The sequence below is a fragment of the Ovis canadensis genome, chromosome 12, assembly GCF_042477335.2.
Source record: "Ovis canadensis isolate MfBH-ARS-UI-01 breed Bighorn chromosome 12, ARS-UI_OviCan_v2, whole genome shotgun sequence".
Taxonomy (NCBI): domain Eukaryota; kingdom Metazoa; phylum Chordata; class Mammalia; order Artiodactyla; family Bovidae; genus Ovis; species Ovis canadensis.
Genome location: NC_091256.1, coordinates 46,385,390 through 46,408,674, shown reverse-complemented (window position 1 = coordinate 46,408,674; position 23,285 = coordinate 46,385,390). Strand labels below are relative to the sequence as shown.

Here is a 23,285-nt window from a genome sequence, read left to right as displayed (position 1 = left end):
CCTTTCCTGCAGACACTAATCCATGAAGGAAGTAGGGGAGAAGCCATATTCACTTGGGTGACCATCTACTTGCTTTATTACTGTCATAAAACATAAAAACAATGTATTCAGTCTTTACCAGTCTACAGGACACAAAACAAACCAACACTAACTGAAGGGATGGATTTTTAGAAGATAGCCATGAAAGCGCTTAAAGAGTAGGAAATTACCAGGATCTTTTGGATTAAAAAAATATTAACATCTTAACTCTTATTCCTACTTGCTTGTTTCATATCACTACCTCCTAGTCTTTCCCATGTGTTGCTATAGACTTAGAAACACCTTCTAGAATGCCTTGTCAGCTCCAGAGGCTCTGGGACCAGGAGAGGGCAAATCGTGTCATTGATTTTCTACTGGTGTATGTGACCCAGTTACCGGATCTGTGCTGAGCCCCACAGCTGCGTAATAAAAAGGGCTGACTGACTGTTTGATGGTAATGAGATGCTGTTGGACTAGAGATAAGAAACGTACATGCTCATGACAGGCTGAACTAAAGGAAACATTTGTTTGTTTATTCTCATATGAAAATTGCACCTGTTTCATTTTAAAAATATAAACCTCTTTGCCTGGGTTTCAAAATCCTTCCGAACCTGGCTTCCCTGGCTGGTCTTTGCACCTGCTACTCTCTGAGCTTGGGTTCTACTCACTCTTCAGATAAACTTCTTACTCATGTTTTTGTTGAAGTCTTCTAATTGCCCCTTAAGTTCTGCAGTTTACCCCTCTTGATTTTTTGTCAGTACTTTTTTCCTCTGGGTTGGGAAGATCCCCTTGAGGAGGGCATGGCAACCCACTCCAGTATTCTTGCCTGGGAAATCCCATGGACAGAGGAGCCTGGTGGGCTACAGTTCATGGGGTCACAAACAGTTGGACATGACTTAGCGACTAAACAACGGCAAGTGCATTTTTAAAAATGCTGTTTTGTACAATCCTCTAAGTCATCTGGCTTGATAAAGCAATTGATAGCTGTTAAACAATCTTAATACTATCGAAGTTTCCAAAAATGTACTTGTTTCTTTGCATGAGTTGAGTTCCTTGACTGGAAGTCATAGTTTAGGAATAAGCTTCTAGAAACCAGGGTAATGAGATTCAAACGTATTGGTACAAGTAACTTTTAGGAGAGGAGAGGCATGGTAGGATGAGAAATGGGAGCATGTTGGACACACCCTAACTACTAAGTAATTAACTGATAGAATTTGGGTCTTTTTAACTTTTATTTTGCCCTGGTTGTTGCTATCAGTGAAATTAAGTGGGGATATGTTGAGGGAATTGAACTAGGTAAGCTGAGTTCAGTTCAGTTCAGTTGCTCAGTCGTGTCCGACTCTTTGCGACCCCATGAATCGTTTGGAAAAACCCTGCTTCAAATGAAACCAAGTCCCCTAGGATAATTTTCAGGTAAGTTTACTGAAACACAGTGGATAATTTCAGCAAAACTGAAAAGTGTGAGTTCCTCAAAAATTAAAGAAAACTCAATTATTGAGAATTAAGAAAGAAAAAGAAAAGAAGGAAGGGAGGGAGGGAGAAAGAAAGAAAGGAAGGGGATTCTATAGCTAGTTTGGAGGCTGGTATATTTAATGTTGAACACAGGAAGAAATTCTGTTATGTACTTAAAAGAGATGGTTTGTGAACATATTTATATACCAGTTCTTATTAGTAGCTTCTTGTATGGTTTGAGATAGAAAAAGTAAAGCCAAATACTTTCATCTCCTTAGTTAAGAATAGCTTCCTGAAATAAAAATAGCGTATATCCATTAGAGAAAATGAGGAAAACATAGAAAAATATAAAGAAGAAATAAACATTACTCAAAGTACAATTATTTACATGTTAATATATCCTTCTACTTTTTATACACAAATATTTTTATTTCTTTTTTTAAAACTAAAATTATACTATGCATAGTACTAAAGCTTATTATGAGTAATGTGCTAATTAAAAATGATCATATTTTGATCAATTACCCAGGTAACATATATTTTGTTCAAATTCATCACACTAGTGGGAAAGGAAATCAATTTAGAAAGATGCTATCAACATTTAGAGAAAAATCCCATAACATAGAATAAATAAGAACATATTAGGGTAAGTTGCATATAATAAGGGAATGTGTTATTTCTAAAAGGTTATTTTAGTCCTATACACATATAAACATGCATAAGTACAGTTTATATATACATACACACACACACTCACAAACATATACATATTGCATTACTATGTCATAGTAATGGGTCGTGATAAAAAAAGATGAAAGCCAATGCTCTAAAATCTATTCTTTAATAACTGCATCAGGTTGATATACCTTAATGCATTTAAGAAATTCACAATTGTATATTCAGATTCTGACTTATTTTTGGCAGTTGAATGATGCAATGAATATTTTTGTTTGTGTATAAACATCTGGGTTTTGTTAGAATTAAATTGTTAGAAGCTGAAATACTAATTGAATGTGAGAGAATATTTTTGAAGCTTTTGACACATTGTATAAAGTTCTCTGCATGAAAGTGATTAGCAATTCATATCCCTACTAAGTGTGAACAATATGTGAATTCACTAATTTTCTTATCCTAGATATTATTATTTTAAAAAACTAATCTATTGGAGGAAAAAGTTATTTTGTTGCCTTTTGAATTAAATTTGGTTATTAATATAGGTTTTCTTTTTGTTTTCTTATATATTTATTGACTATTTGTATTTCCTTTGTTAAAACCGATCAAGACCTTTGCTTATTTTTGTAATGGCGTATTGCTCTTCTGATTATTTTTTTTGCAAAGAACTCCCCATATAAATCACATTAGATCTTTGTCAAGTACATGCTCATTTACTTGTTTTTAAAGAGTTCACCGGACTTGAGGACAGGAAGTTGCTTTAAACAAATAAGGCATTTAGCAGTCTTTCATGGTATTTCTGTGGATAAGACAGAAAAAGAGGAAGTTCATAACTAAATAAACAACTACCTTTAAGGTGTGCTAATTTTTGGAGTAGTGGATCTCTCTTCATTTCTGTTCTTATGACATTTTAATCAGCAATTTGCTTGACTAAATTGATATAATTCTACTAAAATGAATGCATGAATGATGCCAATTTGCTAATCTTGGTTAAAAGACAGGATAACAAAGAGATACTCCAAAAAATTACCTAATGTGATAACTCACAAGATAAAATTTAATGGAAAGAAGAATAAAGAACTGACCTAACACGAAAATTGATAAACAAACAATAAACCAAAAGTCTAACAGCAAAAGAGATCAAGGAGATATAATCTTAGTTCACAAGAAAAAAAAATTCTAGATTTAAAAAACATTTTAAGCCCCAAATAACCTGGCTGCTCTGACTGCCATCTGATGCAATTTTCAGGCTGAACCGTGCAAGTTATATGTTTCTTCTTTACCATTGGGCATTTGCTATTTCTAATCTATGCTGGTTCAGTTACTTCTCAAGTGTTGTGAGTCTGCATGAATAGATTTGACACAGCACTGCCCTCTCCCAGGTTTGCTCCATAACTGGTCAGGTTGTATTTCCAAAACCTGGAATCTATATTATTCACGGGCGGGAAGGGTGGGCTCAGTGTACAATAATGGTGATTGTTAGCATATGGAAAGGAAATTTCATGCCAGATTTCATGTTTAATAAAACCAAGATAAAAATAATTTGACCAGGGACTAGAAATAATCCATAGAGTTTTAGATAGCATCTTAAAACAGTGTAAAACTGCCAGAAAACACTGTAATTCTTCATAGATTGAAAACTAATTGACAAGGAAGACTGCTATTAATTAATGTGTAATACAAGTGCTTTGGAAATCAAGAATACAAACTATGATATCTGCCTTCTCCAAGTTATTTTCCCTTCTAGTGTATGTATCTCTTGCATTAGGGCAAACAAAATGATAAGAGAGAGAAAAATAAATAGACATCTCTTCTTTTGTAATTTTGTATTCCATTTAACTGAGCAATTCAATTTTTTATAAGAAAAAATCAATATTTAACTTGATGAATGCCTATGACACTTTGAGCTATACTGGCAGTGAATAAAGAAAGAAAGAAAAAAGAATAACATAAATGTCCATCAGTAGAGGAATAGAAAAATAAATTATAGGTATATCCATTCAGAGGAATTTTGTGCAGCCAATAAACAGAATTGTGTAGAATATGAAATGACCTGGAAGATATTTCTGATGCAATTTAAGCAAATAAAGCATGTTTCAAAAGCATGCTTAAAGAGTTTCTTAAATCTATTTATACAAGTACTATTTACAGCTATTTCTGGCTAAAGAAATTGTAGATGAAGAAATTGAGGTGCAGCAGTTAAACTGACTTCTAAAAATTCATATGGCAAGAAAGTGTGAGACTGGGTTTCAAGCCTAAATATTAACATTTCAGGTTTCCAGTGCTGGGTATAATAGGAAGAAAATGAGTACTCTATAAAGTAATGAATGAAAAATTTCCTTCTAGTCCTGACTTTCTCTCACCTATAAAATGGGTAAAATAATGAGTATTATATTACCTAACTAGCAGGTTCAGATTAAATTTAATTAGATAATATAAAGTACCTAGTGAAGAGCCTGGCACATGGCAGGTACTCAGTGAACGTGAGTTACTATCATTATCTCACTTTCTCCAGCTCCTTTCAGAGTCTACATATTGTTTACAAGTATTTCCCCAAGATCATTTCTTAGACACTTTATCTCATAGCTTCCTTATATTTACCAGAGCAACTTTCACATAGAACTCCTTTAAAATGTTTATTTAAACTCTATCTTTCCTCCATTATTTCTATTTAGTTATAATAGAACCACTCATTCATTATCTTGTGTTAAAATCATTTTATTGATTCTATAAAGGCATCCCATAAAATTTATTATGTAAGTACTTCAGATGCCTATCACAACTGCTGACTCTAAAAGGAATATTGAAGAACACTGACCCAAGAGGAAATAAAAAAATAAATGAAAATAGAAAGTTAAAGGGAACTTTAAATAGAAATTAACCATCAAAAGATTTAATGGTATACAGTATAATATTTTTAATTTTTGTATAAAAATAATTTTCAGGATAGAAATTCACTTCTCATGACTAATCAAATAAATATAGTAATTTGTAATCTACTGAGGAAATTAGCGAGCCTTTCTAATTTTTTACTCCATTTCTTTAGAGTACTATCAAAACAAAGTATTCAATAAAGATATTACTTTTCATTTTCCTGGATGGAAAAGGATTAACCTTAAATAACTGTCTGAAGGTTATCTGAAATTTATCAGTATGTTGTGTGTATATACGTGTTCTGGTATGAATGTTACTCAACTTATCTTTCTTCAGTAATCTCAGCCTTTTGTACCATTCTCCTTAAAAAGATGGTTGCCTTTCTCGGCCTAATGAAATCCTATTTACCCAGTTAAATGTAACTTCTGGAAATTCTCATATTATTCATGGACTCTACTTATTTACCCTAATAAATAGAAATAGTTTATCTTTCTCCTGTACATCATAATATTTTGTTTATATCATTATGTACCATAGCAATTAAGGTCTTATTTTTAAGATATAGTACAATGTCTGGAGTCTAGTTGGCACTTGGTGTATAAATTTTGATTGAAGGTGCATAGGATTACTTCCTCATGCCTCTTATTTTCTATTGATCTTTTCTTAAGGTTTGCAATGAATGACAATGTGGTGCTACTTTAAGATTTGAGGAGGTTGGTCAGATGTAGGGATGGTGTTGGAGGAAAGACAGCCATTTTGCTTTCCCTTTCCATCTTCCTTAAGTTACATTATACGTTTTTAATTATATCATAGCAATTTTCAATCCAATCTCAAGAACAATATTCTGTCAGCACTATGTTAGAAAAGAATGAATTTGAAACAATTCTTAAACAATACACAGAGCACTGTGCAACATCCTATGGTGACTTTCTCCAGCAAAATCTTGAGGCATTTCTTTAGCATTGTCTTTATCTTCCCATGGTGACTTATGAGGCATGCTTAAGAAAAATTTTTGTTAAAGGTCAGAGATTCCAAAAGATCCAGCCAAAATTTTGGGAAGTTAATAGTGTGATTAATTCTTGGAGTCCTTCATTTTCCAGTCCTTTAATTTGTGTAATCACAATGAATGTTCAAAGTATATACTGCTTTTTAAAGTCTTTTAATTGGGAATTCATAAAAAGAACTGATTAACATTCCCCACCACAAGGAGCCTTGAAGGAGACTAAAAACAAAAACCATATTTTTGCTGAATCCAATTAGCTTACATTTCAACACACATAACTCCACTTAACTGGCCATCACAGCAAAAGCCACAACACACACCCACAGCAGCAGCAGCATGGAGCTGACCACACAACTCAACAGACAATGCAGACAAACTGGAGTATAAACCAAGATTTTTCTACCTCTTTTCATAACAGGTTAGTGCTGGCCCTCAGTGTTGGTGTACAGTTTTTATGGCATGGGAAAATAGGGATGTTTCTGCCCTATAAAAATAAATGTGTTGAAGGCTTTAGTTTGAGCTTATACAATGTCAGAAAGTTCCAAAGGCACTGGCACAATACCAAAAAAAAAAAAAAAAGAATCTCACAAACATATCACTAAAACACATAGCAAGATACTAAGAAAACACTGGTAGGAAAACAACTGGTTTCCTGGATGATTTATGCAATAGTTTTCAATACTTTGCTGAAAAATAACGAATGAGAAAGGCATGCTAGTGGGTCTTTGGTGGGCATATATTGTCACCAACCCCCATTCATACTGAGTCTGGCTCTGGCTTTACACTGTTAAATTAGTCATTTTCTCTTTGCAAAAGTAAGAGACACAGAACCTTCGTAGTTCTTAATCTTTTAAGCCTTAGGAAGAGCTAAGGGAAACAGTACAGAAATACATGCACTATTGTTAACAAAGACAGATATATAGAATAAAAATTAAAATATAAATAGTTATTTCTTCATTTTATGTATCATAGCACCCACTATTTTCCAAGTCTTAGTTTGATACATACAGATTTTCACATATGATATCTTTATCTACTCTAGGAAGTGCTGGGACAGAAAAGTAAGTAGGGAGTTCTGAACTTGAATAAAGACAATAAATACTTTTGCTGTTACATCAAAGGATGCAAGATGGAAGATGGGGCTTGACACTGGGAACATTTCCCAATTGGACTTCATGATTCGCAATTCTTTAAAAATGAAAACTTACCACATTCTGTGCAAAGTTTTCAAAACATGTTCTGCAGTCCATGTGTGGGGTTGGGCGGGGCAAAGAAAAATAACAAACAGAGAGAAAAAGAGAGAGAGAAGGAAGGAAGAAAGGAAGGAAGGCAAAAGCCAGAAAAAAAAAAAAGGCAGAAAAAGACAGGGTGATGAAATGACGCAACACCAAATTCATGTTCTAAATCACAGGGATCAGGAAAACAGGAGAGCTGCCACCGAAGGCCTCTTGTCACAGGGCGTGGGCTCTGTTTGCACTAACGCTTATACTTATAACACCAAAACTCTTCTTGTGCAAACAAAATGATGTGATTTCAAGCAAAAGCGAATGACACTGAAATAAAGTAGATATGTTTAGGTTTTATGCTGACATCTTCAAAGCCTACACTATTGAAAATCCAGTGGCTTATGTTCAGAATGTCCTCATAATTTTCTACTGGTACTAAATTTCTGTTGATATCATTAATTCTGTAGACCACTGCTGTCCAACAGAACTTTCTGAAAGCATGGAAATTTCATTCTATACTTTCAAAAGTCTTCAGCTGTGGCCATTGAGTAGGAGAAATTCGGTTAGAATTTTATGTAATCTTAACTAATTTTAAACCATTGCATGTGCTGGTGGTTGCTGTACTGGTCAGTGAAACTGTCTGGTTGTAAAGTCAATGGACTTTGAAAAATATCATTAGCTTAAGTGATGATCATGAATTATACAAAATTATTTCATCTCAGAATTTCAAGAAGCTATGGACTATTTTAATATTACAAAATAATGAATGATGTTGATGTTTACATCCAGATTTTCCATTTTCTGTTAAACTGATTAATAAGGTGTTACTGACAGTGAGACTTTGATTATAAACATTAATTGAACAATGTAGCCTACTGCAGTTCTTCAAAAATATGCTAGGAGCTCTTAGGTATGCAGTCTCATTGCAGGGATACTAAGTGACTCAGGATAAATGCCAAATGAAAATATTTTGAAGCAAACATTTGGTTTACTGATAGTTGCTGTATTTTGGCAACTATCATAGGAAAAAAATGAGTTATGAGGCATATACATACATTCCAGTTTACAGGATGAGGAAAATCCTCCCTGAGTTTTTGATCTGATGGCATTGTTCTTTTCTTTATTGTATTTTCTTATTTCCTTAAACTGGCATACAGAAGACTAACATGAAACATGAGAACAGCATCTTAAAAACTTTGTAAAGCATGGACATCTGCCAGGACAGACACGCAATAAAGAAAATAAGCAATCAACAGGCAGAAACACATACAACTTAAATGACCCTGATAAAAGGCAGGGGTTTGGGGAAGGGTCTTGGAGTATATCCACTTACCATTTGTCCAATACTGTGGTCCCAGCAGAGATAACTACTCCAAATAACTATAACTGAGAACTAAGTCATAAAAGTTCACAAAGAACCAATACCTTTTTCTTTGCCTGTAGAAGTTCCTGATAGGCACTGGATCTTATAAAACGTGGGTATGAATCACTTTTCATCAGTTTGTAAATGTGCTCCTAAAAAGAAATAATGGTTGAAGCGCCTTTTTATTATTTCTCAGGAAAAATCAAATACTGTAATAAGAATGCAACATTGGATTCAAAAACAAATCTGTAATAACGATAATGCTGATGAGAATATTTTCTATGCTTACAGAACAATTTAGACCTTCAAATTTATTCTTTTATTTAAGGATCCATGTTTAAACTGGTTTGGGAACTATGGAGAAGGCAAGTCAAATCCAGTCCTTAAAAAAATGGGATTTAGTTAGTAGACTGTCATCACATAATTTCAAATCAAGTTGTTGATTTATATAGACCATTAAGATAAATAAATCTGCTATCTCTTAAGATTAAGCCAAAAGAGAATGATGCAAAGTCAGGATTCAATAATCATTCTAGATACCTTGGCATTTATACATACTTGGAGGGTTCAGACTTTCCAAATGAATCATCTCATTGGTGAAGATTGTCATGCAAATCTACTTTAGGCCAGAGCATAAGTTCAGAAATAAATTTTGTGATATTTAATTATATAATGTCCTAATTTGTATGCATGTTTTGACTTATTCTGAAATATATTAGGTAAATATTTGATAATTTAATCCTAATCAGTTTGTAATGTTTTGTTTCGAAGATGAATATTGGTAGACAAAGGAAAAAAAAATTCATTTAATTCAATGTTGGCCCAATCCAAGGAGATTCTGCTTTGGTTTATTGCAGCCCAAGGGAGCATAAATGCTCCTTGCTCATTCTAGTCTGTTAGAGACAGAGTTCTGAACTATTTGAGAGTATCCTGAATGTCCCAGTGTCTACTTGTTTGGAGAAAACATATATTTTAAGAGATGACTTAGTTTCCTGGTCTTAAATATACCAGTAATGATTTGTAGTTACTGTGAATCCACTTAATGACATTCAGGATTAATCCTCAGTAATCCTGACATTCAGGCTCTAGCCCAAGGTTCATCTCCAAAAGTATGGTACATTTGGAACTGTATCAGAATTTGTTGTTGGAAAAGTGGGATGATGTTTTATTTTGGATTCAAGCATTTTGGGATTCAGGTCCTATCTTGCTCAAGATTTACCACTTACAAACATGTTAATTTTGACAATTTTATTCACTTCTCTGAGCCTCAATCTTCTAGTCTATAAACTAGAGTTATGGTCAGGATTTGAGGAATGATCAACATTTAGCAAAGTATAAGGGAATGCATAGTAAGTGCTCAAATATGTTTGAGTATGTGCCAGGTACACTTCAAAGTGCTTGCCTCTGTTAGTTAATTATATTCTCACAAAACCTCAACAAGGTTGGCAACCATTTTCATATATATTTTAAATATAAAGTAACTAAAACACAAAGAAGTACTTGCATTAGGTCACAGAGCGGAGCTCAGAATAGAACCCAGGCAATTCGCCTTCAGAATCTGCTTTCTTATTACACTGTATCTCTTCTTAAACAGCGGCAATAATTTTTATTATTATATTTTTGAATATAGGGTTTGTAAACCCACAAAAAACTGGGATTAAATAGCTGAGGTTGACTGAGAAAAGCCTATGGTCAGGTGGTAATATTTTCTATAGAAAATTATGCCTTTTCCTTTTATTGAAGACACATTAAGCAAAAATATTTTTCAATGACACAGATAACAAAGAAATGTTCTTTTTAAGACTTTTGGGAAGGTCATTCCAAATATTTTACACATTGTTGAGTCTATAAAAATGCTTGAAAGTTTATCTTGAATTGAAAGAAAGATAAGAGAAATAAGCAACAGAATTTTCCTCCTGCTCTCTCTCATGTGTCTCCATAAAATGTAATTATTTCCACATAGAAGACCATGGCAGAGCCAGGGTGAATGAATGGGTTTCTGGTTGGCTGTTTCAACCTGTGTTAGTTTCCTGCACAGTGGCTCATTTCTTTTTAAACCAAAGCCAGTGATAAATATATTTTATACTGAGAGTAAAAATAAGAAAGGAAATTTCTGTACCTCACGCTTCATCTTCTATATTTTCTCTTAGTGACATAGCTATTTAAAAAATAAGACACTTTTTAGAGCTAACATTCTTCTCTAAAATAGGTTTTAAGAAATTATGAAACATGTTTGTTCAGGTTTAAAAGCCAATTTCAACACATCATTAGGAAATGATATCCTCTCATTACACATTTATTTTTCCTCTTGAGCACAATATACTTTTTTAAGAGAAAGTAGAAATTAAAATTACTTCTAAGGAGACAACTACATCCAGTTTCAGGAAAAAAAACACACTTAAATAAAACTATGTCTTAGGAAGTTAATATATTAATATCAATTTCATTTTTCCTTCTTTTTGTAGACTAAAAAAGTAACTTGGAAAATTTAAAAATGCCTAAAGTTACTGTTTCAGTTTGTCATCAGAGACAAAACTGGTTTTTACTGTTTCGTTGTGTCATCAGAGACAAAACAGGTTTGAGTTTTACATAACTTTAAGCTAATTTAATTCAGTTCTGACTATTCATAATAATATATTATTTAGGAAGGTCAGAATCACAGACTCTCCATATTAGAAGATAAGTTAAAGAGTTCAAGTATGTGTTACTGAGGTATCAGAGTTGAAACTAAAGTAAAAAGCTTTCAAATATTTAAAATATTTCCCTTCAAGAAATTTTCATGTAAAAACATTCAAATTTACAAAAATCTCCAGGCTTTAAAAACTCTTCTTTTTAAAGTATCTCCATTTTCTTATAGATCATTTAATTGTTTTACATACAGCTTCCTTGGTGGCTCAGACGGTAAAGAATCCAGCTACAATGTAGCAGACCTGGGTTTGATCCCTGGGTTGGGAAGATCCCCTGGAATAGGGCATGGCAACCCACTTCAGTATTCTTGCCTGGAGAATCCCCATGGATAGAGGATCCTGGCAGCTACAGTCTATGGGGTCGCAGAGTTGGACATGACTGAGCGACTTAGCACGTGCGCACGCGAACACACACACACACACACACACACACACCCCTAAATTGAAAATGTTAGACATAGCCACAGATTATAATGAAAATAAAACAAAAGTATCTCAACTTTCAACTTCTCAGGAGCACATTTGTGATGCAATGTGAGTTCCATCCATGTACCAACCTGAGCATCTTCGAAAGTGTATCGTCCGGGCTCCTTCACATTCTGTGTGGTTTTGTCATAGCTCTTAGAATCCAAGTTAATAGCACTGGGGGCTCCTGGAGCCAGAAATTCTTGCCATATTTCCTGAACTCGAGAGGGAACTTCTCTAATAGGCCTTTTCTTCAGGTCCTCCACTGCTAGCCAGAATCTACACAAAATGAGACATAATCTGACGTCTGATGTCTCATAGTCTGAAAATTCTTAAAATATTGACTCATCATATAATTCACAGTGAGGCATAATAATAAGCTAATTTTCTCTGAGGGCGTCCAGAAACAGGCTTCTACTGATTTTTTTTATTAGTTGTATTCAAAGATATAACATTTGGGGAAAGGAAATATTGAAAACAATCCTTTTTAGGCGTTCTCTGAAAATCAGGGGCTTCCCAGGTGGCTCAGACGAGGAGCCTAGCAGACTACAGTCCATGGGGTCAAAAAGAGTCGAACACGGCTGAGCCGCTAAGCACACACACACTGAAAGGCAGACTTGCCAGGGCCCTGATTCCACACAACCTCAAATTTTTATTGAAACAATGTAGCAGTACTGAAGAACCTTTTGTTAGACCGGAAGAGGAGTTTGAAGGGATTTAGGGGGAGTGACATGGATCATCTGACTGGGGGCATAAAGTACACCACATACTCTATTTTTTGGCTCTTTTGTCCATTTGAGCAATGAGGGGTTAGTATGGAGAGGATTTTCTGCTTTACCTGGTAAGGGAATTACCATGAAGCTTTATGGGAATGAAAAGAGGCCTGGACACAGATTAGAAAATGCCCTAGCTGGAGAAATCAGGGCAAGTAACTAATTTTAGGCTATTTAATTCCGAGACTTATGAAATGACAGAAGCAGCAAGCTTTCACATGTAATTGTTCAAAAGGCTTAAATCTGCAGAGGCATCATAGCAATTCAGAAGCTCTGGAAAAAATAATATTGACCTACTTCTAAATATAAAATATATATTTTATGTCCTTCAGTATAGAATATAGTCTATCCTGAAAGGAAAGAACACCAGGACATATTCTGGTTGATAAATGCAAATAGCAAAGTCTAATAAAAAGCCACATCATATTAATGGGTTTCATTTTTTACAATTTTGCCCTATATTATATCTTTTTGTTTAGACCTAGAAATAATGATGAAACATGAATATGTATGTCATAATAGTGTCTTTAAACAAACAAACAAAAAGGACACTTGAAAAAGGAAATACTAGATCTGTTATCCTCAATAAGGGCCAGATATGATCCTGATATGGAGAAGATGACCACAGAGATGAATGACTACAAGCTACAGGGGATTCTCTGGTGGCTCAGACTGTAAAGAGTCTAATTGCAATGCAGCAGACCTGGGTTTGACATGATTGAGCAACTAACACACAACACAGGCTATAGAGTTTTAACAGAAGTAGAAGGGGATAAGCAGTCCCTTCATAACTATTACGTTTTAAACTTAGGAATTAGGGAAAGTTCAAAAAATAAGTAATAAAGCAGTTGAGCTAGAATTAGAATATAAAATATTACTTAATCTAGTAATTTTCCAGTTTCTAGGTACCATTTTCCTATAGACAGGTATCAGATAATCCAATATGGACTATATCTTAAATGTTTTTGCTTTCAGAAGGCAAGGGTCAAGACCATTTCTTTTTAAAATACAGGTTCTGACAATGTGCAATCTAATAGAAATGCTTTGTGCAATCTGAAGGAGCCTAAGTGTTATAATTGATGCATATTAAAAAGCTGAGACATCACTTTGCTGACAAAGGTCTGAATAGGCAAAGCTATGGTTTTTCCAGTAGTCATGTATGGATGTGAGAGTTAGACCACAAAGAAGGCTGAGAGCTGAAGAATTGATGCTTCTGAACTGTGGTGCTGGAGAAGACTCTTCAGAGTCACTCCTTTGGACTGCAAGGAGATTAAACCAGTCAATCCTAAAGGAAATCAACCTTGAATATTCATTGGAAGGGCTGATGCTGAAGCTGAGACTCCAATACTCTGGCCACCCAGCTCTTTGGAAAAGACCCTGATGCTGGGAAAGACTTAGGGCAGGAGAAGGGGGCAACCGAGGATGAGATGTTGAATGGCATCACCAAATCTATGGACATCAGCTTGAGTGGACTCTGGGAGATAGAGAAGGACAGGGAAGTCTATGGTGTCTCAAAGAGTCGGACATGACTTAAGAGACTGAATGACAAGAAGAAGTTCATTTCAGCACTCTTTGAACATACAGATAAAAATAATGTCTTTGTTCTTAAACTAGCAAAGATACACCATTCAAATGACCATAATACAAGGAAGCACCCGAGAGATTCTCAAGGAATAGGCACAAACCAGACAGTCTGGGAATGCTGAGCAGGAAGGAGCCCCTCTGCTGGGGCAACTACTGCACTAGAAAAGGGAATTCTAGGAAGGTATACAGATGCAGTGACATCTTAAATAGACTTGAAATTATAGATGAGAAATCAAAGGGCTGAGGAGGTAATAATGACAGCACCTACACTCTAAGTGCAGGCACTATTCTAGGTGATTTAGCTATATTAAAACATGCAATCCCTTCAACTTTATAGAGTATGTGTTAACATTTCCCCCACTTCAGAGAAATCTGAATATATGAAGACTAAGTCACTTATTTAAGTTGCCCACTGTGAGTGCCGTATATAGGGTTTGCTCCCAGATCTGCAGCAGATGACATTCTCAAAAGCACTCTCTTGAATGCCTCACTAAATGCATCATTGTTTTTCTTATCCTCAGCATAGTCATCATTGCAATAATTTAGTAGAATGTAAAGGGAACTCACTAAAACTCCACTCCCCCCTTAATATATGAAAGCTGGAATATGAGGAATTATCTTAATGTCATTGAGCCTTGATTTTTTTTTCATCAGTAAAATGGGATAATAATGCTTATCTCACTGGGTTTCCATTAGGTAAAATGAGATAAATTATGTAAAGGGCACTTTTGAAGTGCTTGAGATATTTTTAGGCACTCATATCATATAACTCTCATATTACTGAATTTACTTGGTACTTACTCTGTTTACCTGAAAGAGGAATGAGCAAAAGCACACCAAGTGAGAACAGAAGTTCTATTTGAGAAATAAGTACTTATCAATGAGCAGTATTTCTTGACTATTTTTTGTCTCAATACCTGAAGAAAACGCTCACATGAGTGCCATACTTCCATAAATAGCAGATGCTAAATAAGATGCACTGAGATGTATTTAGGTGTAATTAGCCCTGCTGGTTAAATGGACTGTTTTGTCTCTCTTGGTCTGTGACACCAGATACCTAGGCAGAAACAGGAAGAGCAGTGGACAGAAGCTTAGTACTGGTTTATAGAAAGCCTAGGATGGCAATTATTAGCAATCTGACTTGTAAAGATGCTTAACTTCTTCTATTCATATTTTGCTTGCCTGTCCAATGGGGCAAGGATATTAATATTTAAATTTTATGTTTGAAGTGATGATTAGTTGAATGATAATCAGAAACAATAAATACAAAATATGGCATGGCATACTTATAAAAGTAGTGAATATAAAGCATAACATGGTATGGCATACACTGGACTTCCCAGGCGGCTCTGTGGGTCACAAATCTGCCTGCAATGCAGGAGACGCAGGCGATGTGGGTTTAATCCCTGGGTTGGGAAGATGCCCTGGAGGAGGGCATGGCAACCCACTCCAGTATTCTTGCCTAGAGAATCCCATGGACAGAGTGGCGAGCTACAGTCCCTAGGGCTGCAAAGAGTGGACACAACTGAAGCGACTAGGCACACACGCACACATGGCATATACTAGGTGTTCAAGACTTGATGTCTGTCTCTATCTATCTGTTCTTAATAGGGAAACATATAACAGACCTACAGTATATACCCAAGAAATATATATGTCACTACATAAGAAATATGTAATGTTTCTTTTTTATATAACTTTGTTTTTATTTCAACATAACATGCAATAAAATATTAAGATTATAATGCTTAAAAAGAAAAAAAGGACTTTAAAAGCAATTTAGTTCAGATTTAAGAAATCATTCTAATTAAACACAATAAGTCTATTTCCAAATGATCAGTTTAGATCAAAATTAAAAATAGCGTTTGGTAGGTACTTATGTCTGCTGTCTATTTGCAACATTTTTATATAACCTCTGATTCTTGGTATATCCAGCCCCTATTTTCCTAACACAGTAGGGAAGGACATATACATGGGCCATTTAAATTAAAGGAAGAAATGGGAAAGGGAGATTCCAGGCTGCAAAAATATACACAAGCATTTACCTTTCCAGAACTAAACATTTCTTCCATAAAAATATGAAATATCCAAGCTCTATAGAATTAGGGCTGGGACTACTTCAAATGCAATTATTCTGTATTTTCAAAATATAGGGCAGAAAGCCTTTTGGATGATATTTATACATTTTCTTACAATGAAATGTGTAACATTTCATATATGCAATTATTTATCAGGCAATTTAGTGTGTTACAGGATTGTTGAAATAAAAATGGAAATAAGATAAGGCATGGAAAAAATCAGCAGTGATCAATTTCATTCATGAAAGAGAGTTTGCACATGCTAATCTTTCAGTCCCAAAGTCTCTTTCCTCTTCCTTTTTCACCTGGTTATCTCCTTATCATGGAGAAGGCAATGGCACCCCACTCCAGTACTCTTGCCTGGAAAATCCCATGGACGGAGGAACCTAGAAGGCTGTAGTCCATGGGGTCACTAAGAGTCGGGCACCACTGAGCGACTTCACTTTCACTTCTCACTTTGATGCATTGGAGAAGGAAATGGCAACCCACTCCAGTGTTCTTCCCTGGAGAATCCCGGGGATGGGGTAGCCTGGTGGGCTGCCGTCTACGGGGTCACACAGAGTCAGACACGACTGAAGCGACAGCAGCAGCAGCAGCATCTCCTTCCCTGAGGAGGCTTTGAGTGATCTCTCCCTCTGGGTTTGCCATTCGCCTGTATTTCTCAGATCTAACACTCATCCTTTTGTGTTGTGATCTGTTTTCATCTTTGTATTCACGCATAAGCTGTACTTCTAATAAAATCAGGAAGGACTTTTATTTGATTGGGTGATAATGGTGAAGTACTGCTCATTTATTTCTTTATCATGAAACCCATGATGATAGCATTTTTTTTTTCAAAAACACAGAGAATTAGAGGAAACTCCATAAAAGACTAAAACTAGATTTATCTCTGCTTTATTTTCTAAAGCATTCTGTACTCAATAACTGATGATGTGACCTTATGACAGAAAATATTATTTAGGTCCAAAAAAATCCTTAGCACCTGCAGACCTCTTGAAACCCTGGTCAAGCTTTCAAGTTTCAGTAAACTTGAAAAAGAATAGGAAGCTGCGTGCCTGAAACCTATGACAGGCATAATTAAATTTCTCCAGATTCTGCCTGTGGTCAACTTGCTTAATCCATGGGACATCGGTCAAAATTCTATGTTCTTCTAAATGGTTTGGTTTGGGTATCTCTTAAATCTCCTGCAAAGAATGTGATGATTCTGGAACTGCTAAGTTGCAGTGAAAATAAAGGAATGCTGGCAACTTTCTCTAAATGGATTTCACAGGACTGAATAAGTCATGGGAAAATAAATTAGAGAGTTCCATTTCAAAAGAATACTGAATGAAAGAGCTTGGGGAAAAACCATTTTATGTAGGGGAAAGTTATCGCTCACTTCAGTCATCTTAGAGCTACTAAAATCTATTCCAGTGTCTCACATTTAAAAATTCAATTTCCAGGTGCCTCTTAAGTCAGAAAAATTTCAAAAATATGTGAGGATGATGTTTACAACAGATAAGCAGGATACACACCTCTCTAGCAGACACTAACAGCTCAGTCTGGTACTGCTCTCAACTGCCCTGAGGCTGTGTTTAAATGTACGAAGTAAATGCACTGCCTCCATCATTTGTTTCAAGTTATTTCATTCAGGCACTTGACTTCCTTTTCTAGATCTTACTTGAGATGCAATACACAAAGAAGACCAATATGATAAATAGGTGATATGTTAATTAAACTACATATGCATTACTGATGATTCTTTGTTTTGCCAAGTACTAGTCTGATGCTTCTTTATGCAGTCCATTTCAAATGCATCAGATTTACATAGTTAAAAGATCAGGAGACAGTGTAAAATAAATCATTATGAAGAAGTGATAATATTGGACAAAGTGCTTTGCCTTCATTACCTTTTCTTCCTCTATCAAGAGGCAGAAATTCAATAGGTCCATAGCTTCATCATGATGTTGGTGGGATAGTAACTCGTCTGTCGAGTGCAAAATCACCAGACTCATCATAAGAAGGTCACTCTTGCTTAGAATATAAGATTCAAACAACATGTCTTACCTTAAGTTTTCTGAGCTGAATTCTGACTCTAGAAATTTAAGGAATTGTTCTCTCCCGACTGGGTCTTTCAATGCTTCATCCATGCCAAAACCCCATCGTTTTACCCTCTGCTGACTTGGTTCTTTGCTATAGAAAATAAAACAAAGCCAAATATACTCCTTTCATTATAAATTCTATATTCTGCTATTACATTTCCCCTCAAAATCATATATTCTTTGAAGCTCCCATCTTTAACATATTTTTCAGGGAAAAAAAAAAAACACCTCTGATTGATGACTCTGCATGAAATTATAGTGAGATGAAAGTTAGGCATTAATAAAAAGTCTAACATTTATTAAGCATTAAATGCCAAGAGATGGATTGAGATCCATCTCAAAAGTGAGATGGGTACTATTATAATTCTTATTTTATAAATGAGGAAGTCAAAGATACAAGGTTATAACTTTCCAATGTCAAATAGGTAGTATTCCAGACATTCTGACCCCAGGACTCAATTTCTTAACCACTACACTATGAAGTCTCATGGTGGCACACTGTACTGGAGGAAAATGCATTGAGATCAAAAGGCTTACATTCTGGTTTATGACTTTGTTGTTGATTAAATGTATGACATAGTCCTGGCTGAGTCACAACATTTTGGGATTCCAACTTTCACATCTATAAAACTAAGAACTTAGGGATGAAGAGATATATACTTGTCAAGCATTTGAGAACCACTGAACGGACATAAAAGCAAGAGAAGGTCCATAAATGCAATCTAGCTAAGTGCTGCAGAATACTAAATCCTCACTCTGTGAAGGGGTATGCAGTGATCTTTTTATGACTCTATCAAGATTAGTGATATAATTCTTCTCTTATATAGCTGATGAAAGAAACCAGGGAGTCTTAAATTGTGTTCTGGTTTTCTTAAGAAGTCAGACACTTGTCAGTTTCTCTTAGAGTGTTTATGGTAAATTCGTTTTGCTCCAAAACAGAATTTATAAAGGCATCATACTTGTATTGGGCTTAAGTAAGTATGGATTTAGCATTCATTTTACTTGAATAGATGGACCTTTGTGGCTATGTGGATTTTCAAGGAAGCTAAAAACAATGACCTAAATTTTAAGAACTAAAGATCCTAACTAGTCGACCTTGAAACCCTTGCACATCTGATTTTTTTTGTGCCAATCTTTCTGGAAATGCAAATCTAATATAATGCAAACATCTAAGTTTCAAAAACCATTGCCTTGAACAAGAGCTTTATATCATGGTTAATGTAGACACAGAGTAAAATTACTTTTACAATTAGTCTGCTGTAGGATTCTTTTTATATCACTCAAATCCTGAAATAAGTGAAATATTTGGAAGGAAGAGAAAATGTCACTTACCTTGCTTCAAGTTCCCAGAAGGTAGTATCATCAGACAACCATGGGTTAGAAGGGTCAGGTGGCACAAGAAACGGGTCATATTCTACATACTGTTCTGTGTAACTTAGCAGACTTGAGAAAAAGAAACATTTTCATTTTCTTTAGTTTTCTGGTTGAGGTAAAACTGATCTTTGTGAGGGACACACTATAAAAACATCTGGCCAAGGAATTCTTGCTTGCTTATAGAATAAAATCTGATAGCAGTTTTCATGCTTCTTTGAAGATAAATGTGGTTAAGGATTCCATCTTTCCCAATGCCTTAGCAATATGAATTAAAATGAGACATTTTAATGTCATTAAAATGAGACAAAATGGAAAAGGTCAGTGTATAGAAGGAAGTGCCAAGGAGCAATTCCAACCCTTGGTCAACTAGCCTACCCACAGCAGAACAGATGTTAGCTCAACTTGGAGAAGGAGTTAAAAGGCAATTTTTGTCAACAGTATTCACAGGAATTAGGTAAAGGGGGAATCACTTACAACACGGTTTTTGGGGAAAAAAATCTGTTTTTAAAACAAAGGGAGAAAGGAGAGGAAAAACACTGGAGAGGTAAGATTTGGCAATGCCTCAAAGTGCAGAATAGAAATGTCTTAACAGATTTGAATGAAGAAAATATGTAAAAATCTAAGCTTAATTCAAATTCTGAAGTCATAAAGTAACTGAGTAGTATAAATGTTAAGAAGAATTAACAGAAAGTTTCTAAGTTGCCAACAAGTAACTTAATGAATTGAGTTTTATTTCTCCTAGCAGGAGTGAAAAGATTCAATTCCTTGGAATTATCTTCTGTATTTGATTGTGGTTGCACAAAGATTGGGCCTCTAGAGACCTAAGATAATAACGATCATTCTGTCATTTGAAGTGCAACAAAAGAGCTCTGTGAAAATTTTCTGTGTTCAAAAGGGAAAAGAAAATAACATTTCTTACAGGGTTCCAATTATATCAGTTCTCCTCCCACCAGTTCATACTGAACACATTTAATTGTCATCTGAACATTTTTTAATTTATATGGGCATGGTTGCAACACTTACCTATCAGCAACTTTTGACATTTTTAACCGATGTCTATCTAACTGTATTTGCCAATACTTTATCTGGAAAAAAGAGATAAGTAGTTACGTAAGTAGTGACATTCTCCAATTTTCAACTCTAAACTCTAATAGATTGAGTAATTCTAAACAAGAATATGTTCTAGACAGGAAAATTTCAGTCTAGAGGAAAACTCAAACATGAGGGCTCTGAAAGAGTTAATAAAAATTAAACTCTATTTGACTGTAAACACATAACCAGTATTGCTTTAGAACAGCAGTGAGGCTGAACATTCTGCCCACATCAGCAAAATAACTTTATTTTTAAAGTATTATAGAAATTTTAAGCATTTATTCATGGTGATTATCTAAATTAGAATCACATTTCTCCATCAAACAGTGAATTCAGAAAATAAATGTATTTGCTATTTGTTACTATAATTTCAAGATAAACCCTACTTCCTAATACTAGCCCAACAAAAGCATCAATGATATTTGTTTTAGGAATAACTTTATCAACATTTCAGAGCAAATTCTCACAGGGACATAATAACATGTGGAAATTTAAAACTCTCTGAGTTACTTTTCCTTCAAGGTGATTATAAATATACTAGAAAAAGTATGTATTACATAGTTGGTAGGAAGAAATAAGCAAAAGGAGAAAAAGTCTCATGACAACTAACCAAGAGATTTGATGATGAATTGATAAGAGATACTTGGTATTGCCTTTGAAATACTGCAGCCAAAGCTATTTATTCATCAACAGATGCAACAAGAAGCAATTTATACCATTGCTATACCAAGAAGCAATATATCTGCTCATCAGTGCTAATGAGGAAAAACTTCAAGAGGATTCTAGAGATCAGTACTGCAGAAACAAGGTTGAGCACTCTTGTGAAGATCACGTCACATGACTGGAGGTGGAAAACACATGATCTAAATGTCACCAACCTATTGTCTTCTCATTTTTTAGAACAGAATTATGGAATATAAACTAACTCAATAATGGAATCATCTATGAGTCAGTGTGTGTGATTTTTAAAAATTAGTTAGAGGGAAAAGGATTTGGAGAAATAACAAGGGAAGAGTTTTGAAAACTATCTCCTTATATTAATAAATCTTCAAGAGAATACATATCTTAAAATTACATTTTAAATACAATCTTACAAATCAATTTTTAAAATATCTCCTATTAACATCAACATCTGGTCTTCATACTGGCTACTCTGTAAACCATCTACTCTGTAAACCATTATTCTAGGTTGACTCACCTGTTGTTGTAACTCATCTTCTGTTGGAGGTTTAGTTTCTGGTGTGGGTGTGTGGGTAGGACTGTGACTTCTAATATCATTTTGTAGACCATAGACAGACTATATTAAAATAAAAAAGAAATATGTTAAGAGAAAGTTACATTTATAGTCACAGACTTTCTAAAAGGTAACTTTGTGTTATATATTCATTAAGGTAACTTAAAACTTTGCTGCATATTGGATTAAGCTTATCAAAATTCAAAAGGCACTGCTACCATAAATGTCATATGAATCTAAAATGAAAGCACAGAGTTTTTGGAAAAAATATGTGGTTGTATTATTAACTGACAGAATAATTGACTATATGAATAAAACTAGGTAACTGTGATAAAATATGGGGTGAGTTGAGAATACTAATTTGGGAAATGACAGCACAACATAGCATCAAATAAGTATTAATTTTGGAATAAAACAGAGGTGGATACATAATAGAATAAAAATGTAATAAGGCAAAAAGGGTAAAAATAATCTAGTTGTTTTACATAGGAAAGGAATGGAGTAATAAGGAGAGAAACTAGGTTAAGAATTCCATTGCTGATTTTGTCTCTGATGGTATCATCAAACACACACCAGAATGTTCCTATTTTCCCAGCTCAACATTGGGTTATCTACCTCACGATACTGACCTTGTCGTTTGGTTTCAGTAGGTGCCATTTACAAATGTCAGTGACCTCTAAGGTTTTGTACATCTTTGAAATTCTTTATCCCAGTGCTTCTTTACTATTTCGTCAAAAGGTGAACCCTACTATTTAGGAATGCTCTTTTTTGGGAAAGACCCATTGCTTAGTAAATATAAACAAAAATCTGGGGACTTCAAGAACAAAAATTCATCCCTAACTGAAGGTGAGACATCTTACATGTCAACTCAAGGGAGAGGCCAAATTACCTTTTCTTTAATATTAAAGCATTCTTACTTTAAAATAAAGAATTTAATGTTAGCTACTAAGCACTTTTTCTCTGGACAAGAGGATGGAGGAGGACATGACAAAGTTTCATGAGCCCTACAAAATTAAAGTTGCCAAATAGTGGAAAGAAGCTATTGAAATCAGAAGAAGATAGATGTTTAACCAAGCCAATTTTCAGGCCCATCACCAATCTTACCAGTAACTCTAAATTTAAATTCATCCTGTTAACTGACCTGTTTTCACTTGGATTCCACCTCGTCTTAATGTTAACCTTTTGGCTCTGTACCTGGGCCCTTTTCCCTTGTGAGTTCCCACTATTTTGCTCTTAGCCCACCTTTAACATTTTTAACTTGGTCTTCTGACTATCTTTGGTAGGAACTTCAATTTTCCCTCTTTTGACA

General features: G+C 34.8%; 1 protein-coding gene across 4 annotated transcripts in view; it reads right to left on the bottom strand.

The window, feature by feature from the left end:
• Window positions 1-23,285, bottom strand: part of RGS7 (regulator of G protein signaling 7) — a 473,731-nt gene that overhangs the window by 4,420 nt on the left and 446,026 nt on the right. For all 4 annotated transcript variants that reach the window (XM_069545572.1, XM_069545573.1, XM_069545574.1 and 1 more), the window contains 6 exons: window positions 21,941-22,039; window positions 20,674-20,735; window positions 19,609-19,719; window positions 18,242-18,367; window positions 11,853-12,039; window positions 8,671-8,760 (listed from right to left, as the gene is read on the bottom strand). In XM_069545572.1, the coding sequence (XP_069401673.1) occupies window positions 8,671-8,760; window positions 11,853-12,039; window positions 18,242-18,367; window positions 19,609-19,719; window positions 20,674-20,735; window positions 21,941-22,039 (675 nt within the window). The remainder of the gene's footprint in view (window positions 1-8,670; window positions 8,761-11,852; window positions 12,040-18,241; window positions 18,368-19,608; window positions 19,720-20,673; window positions 20,736-21,940; window positions 22,040-23,285) is intronic.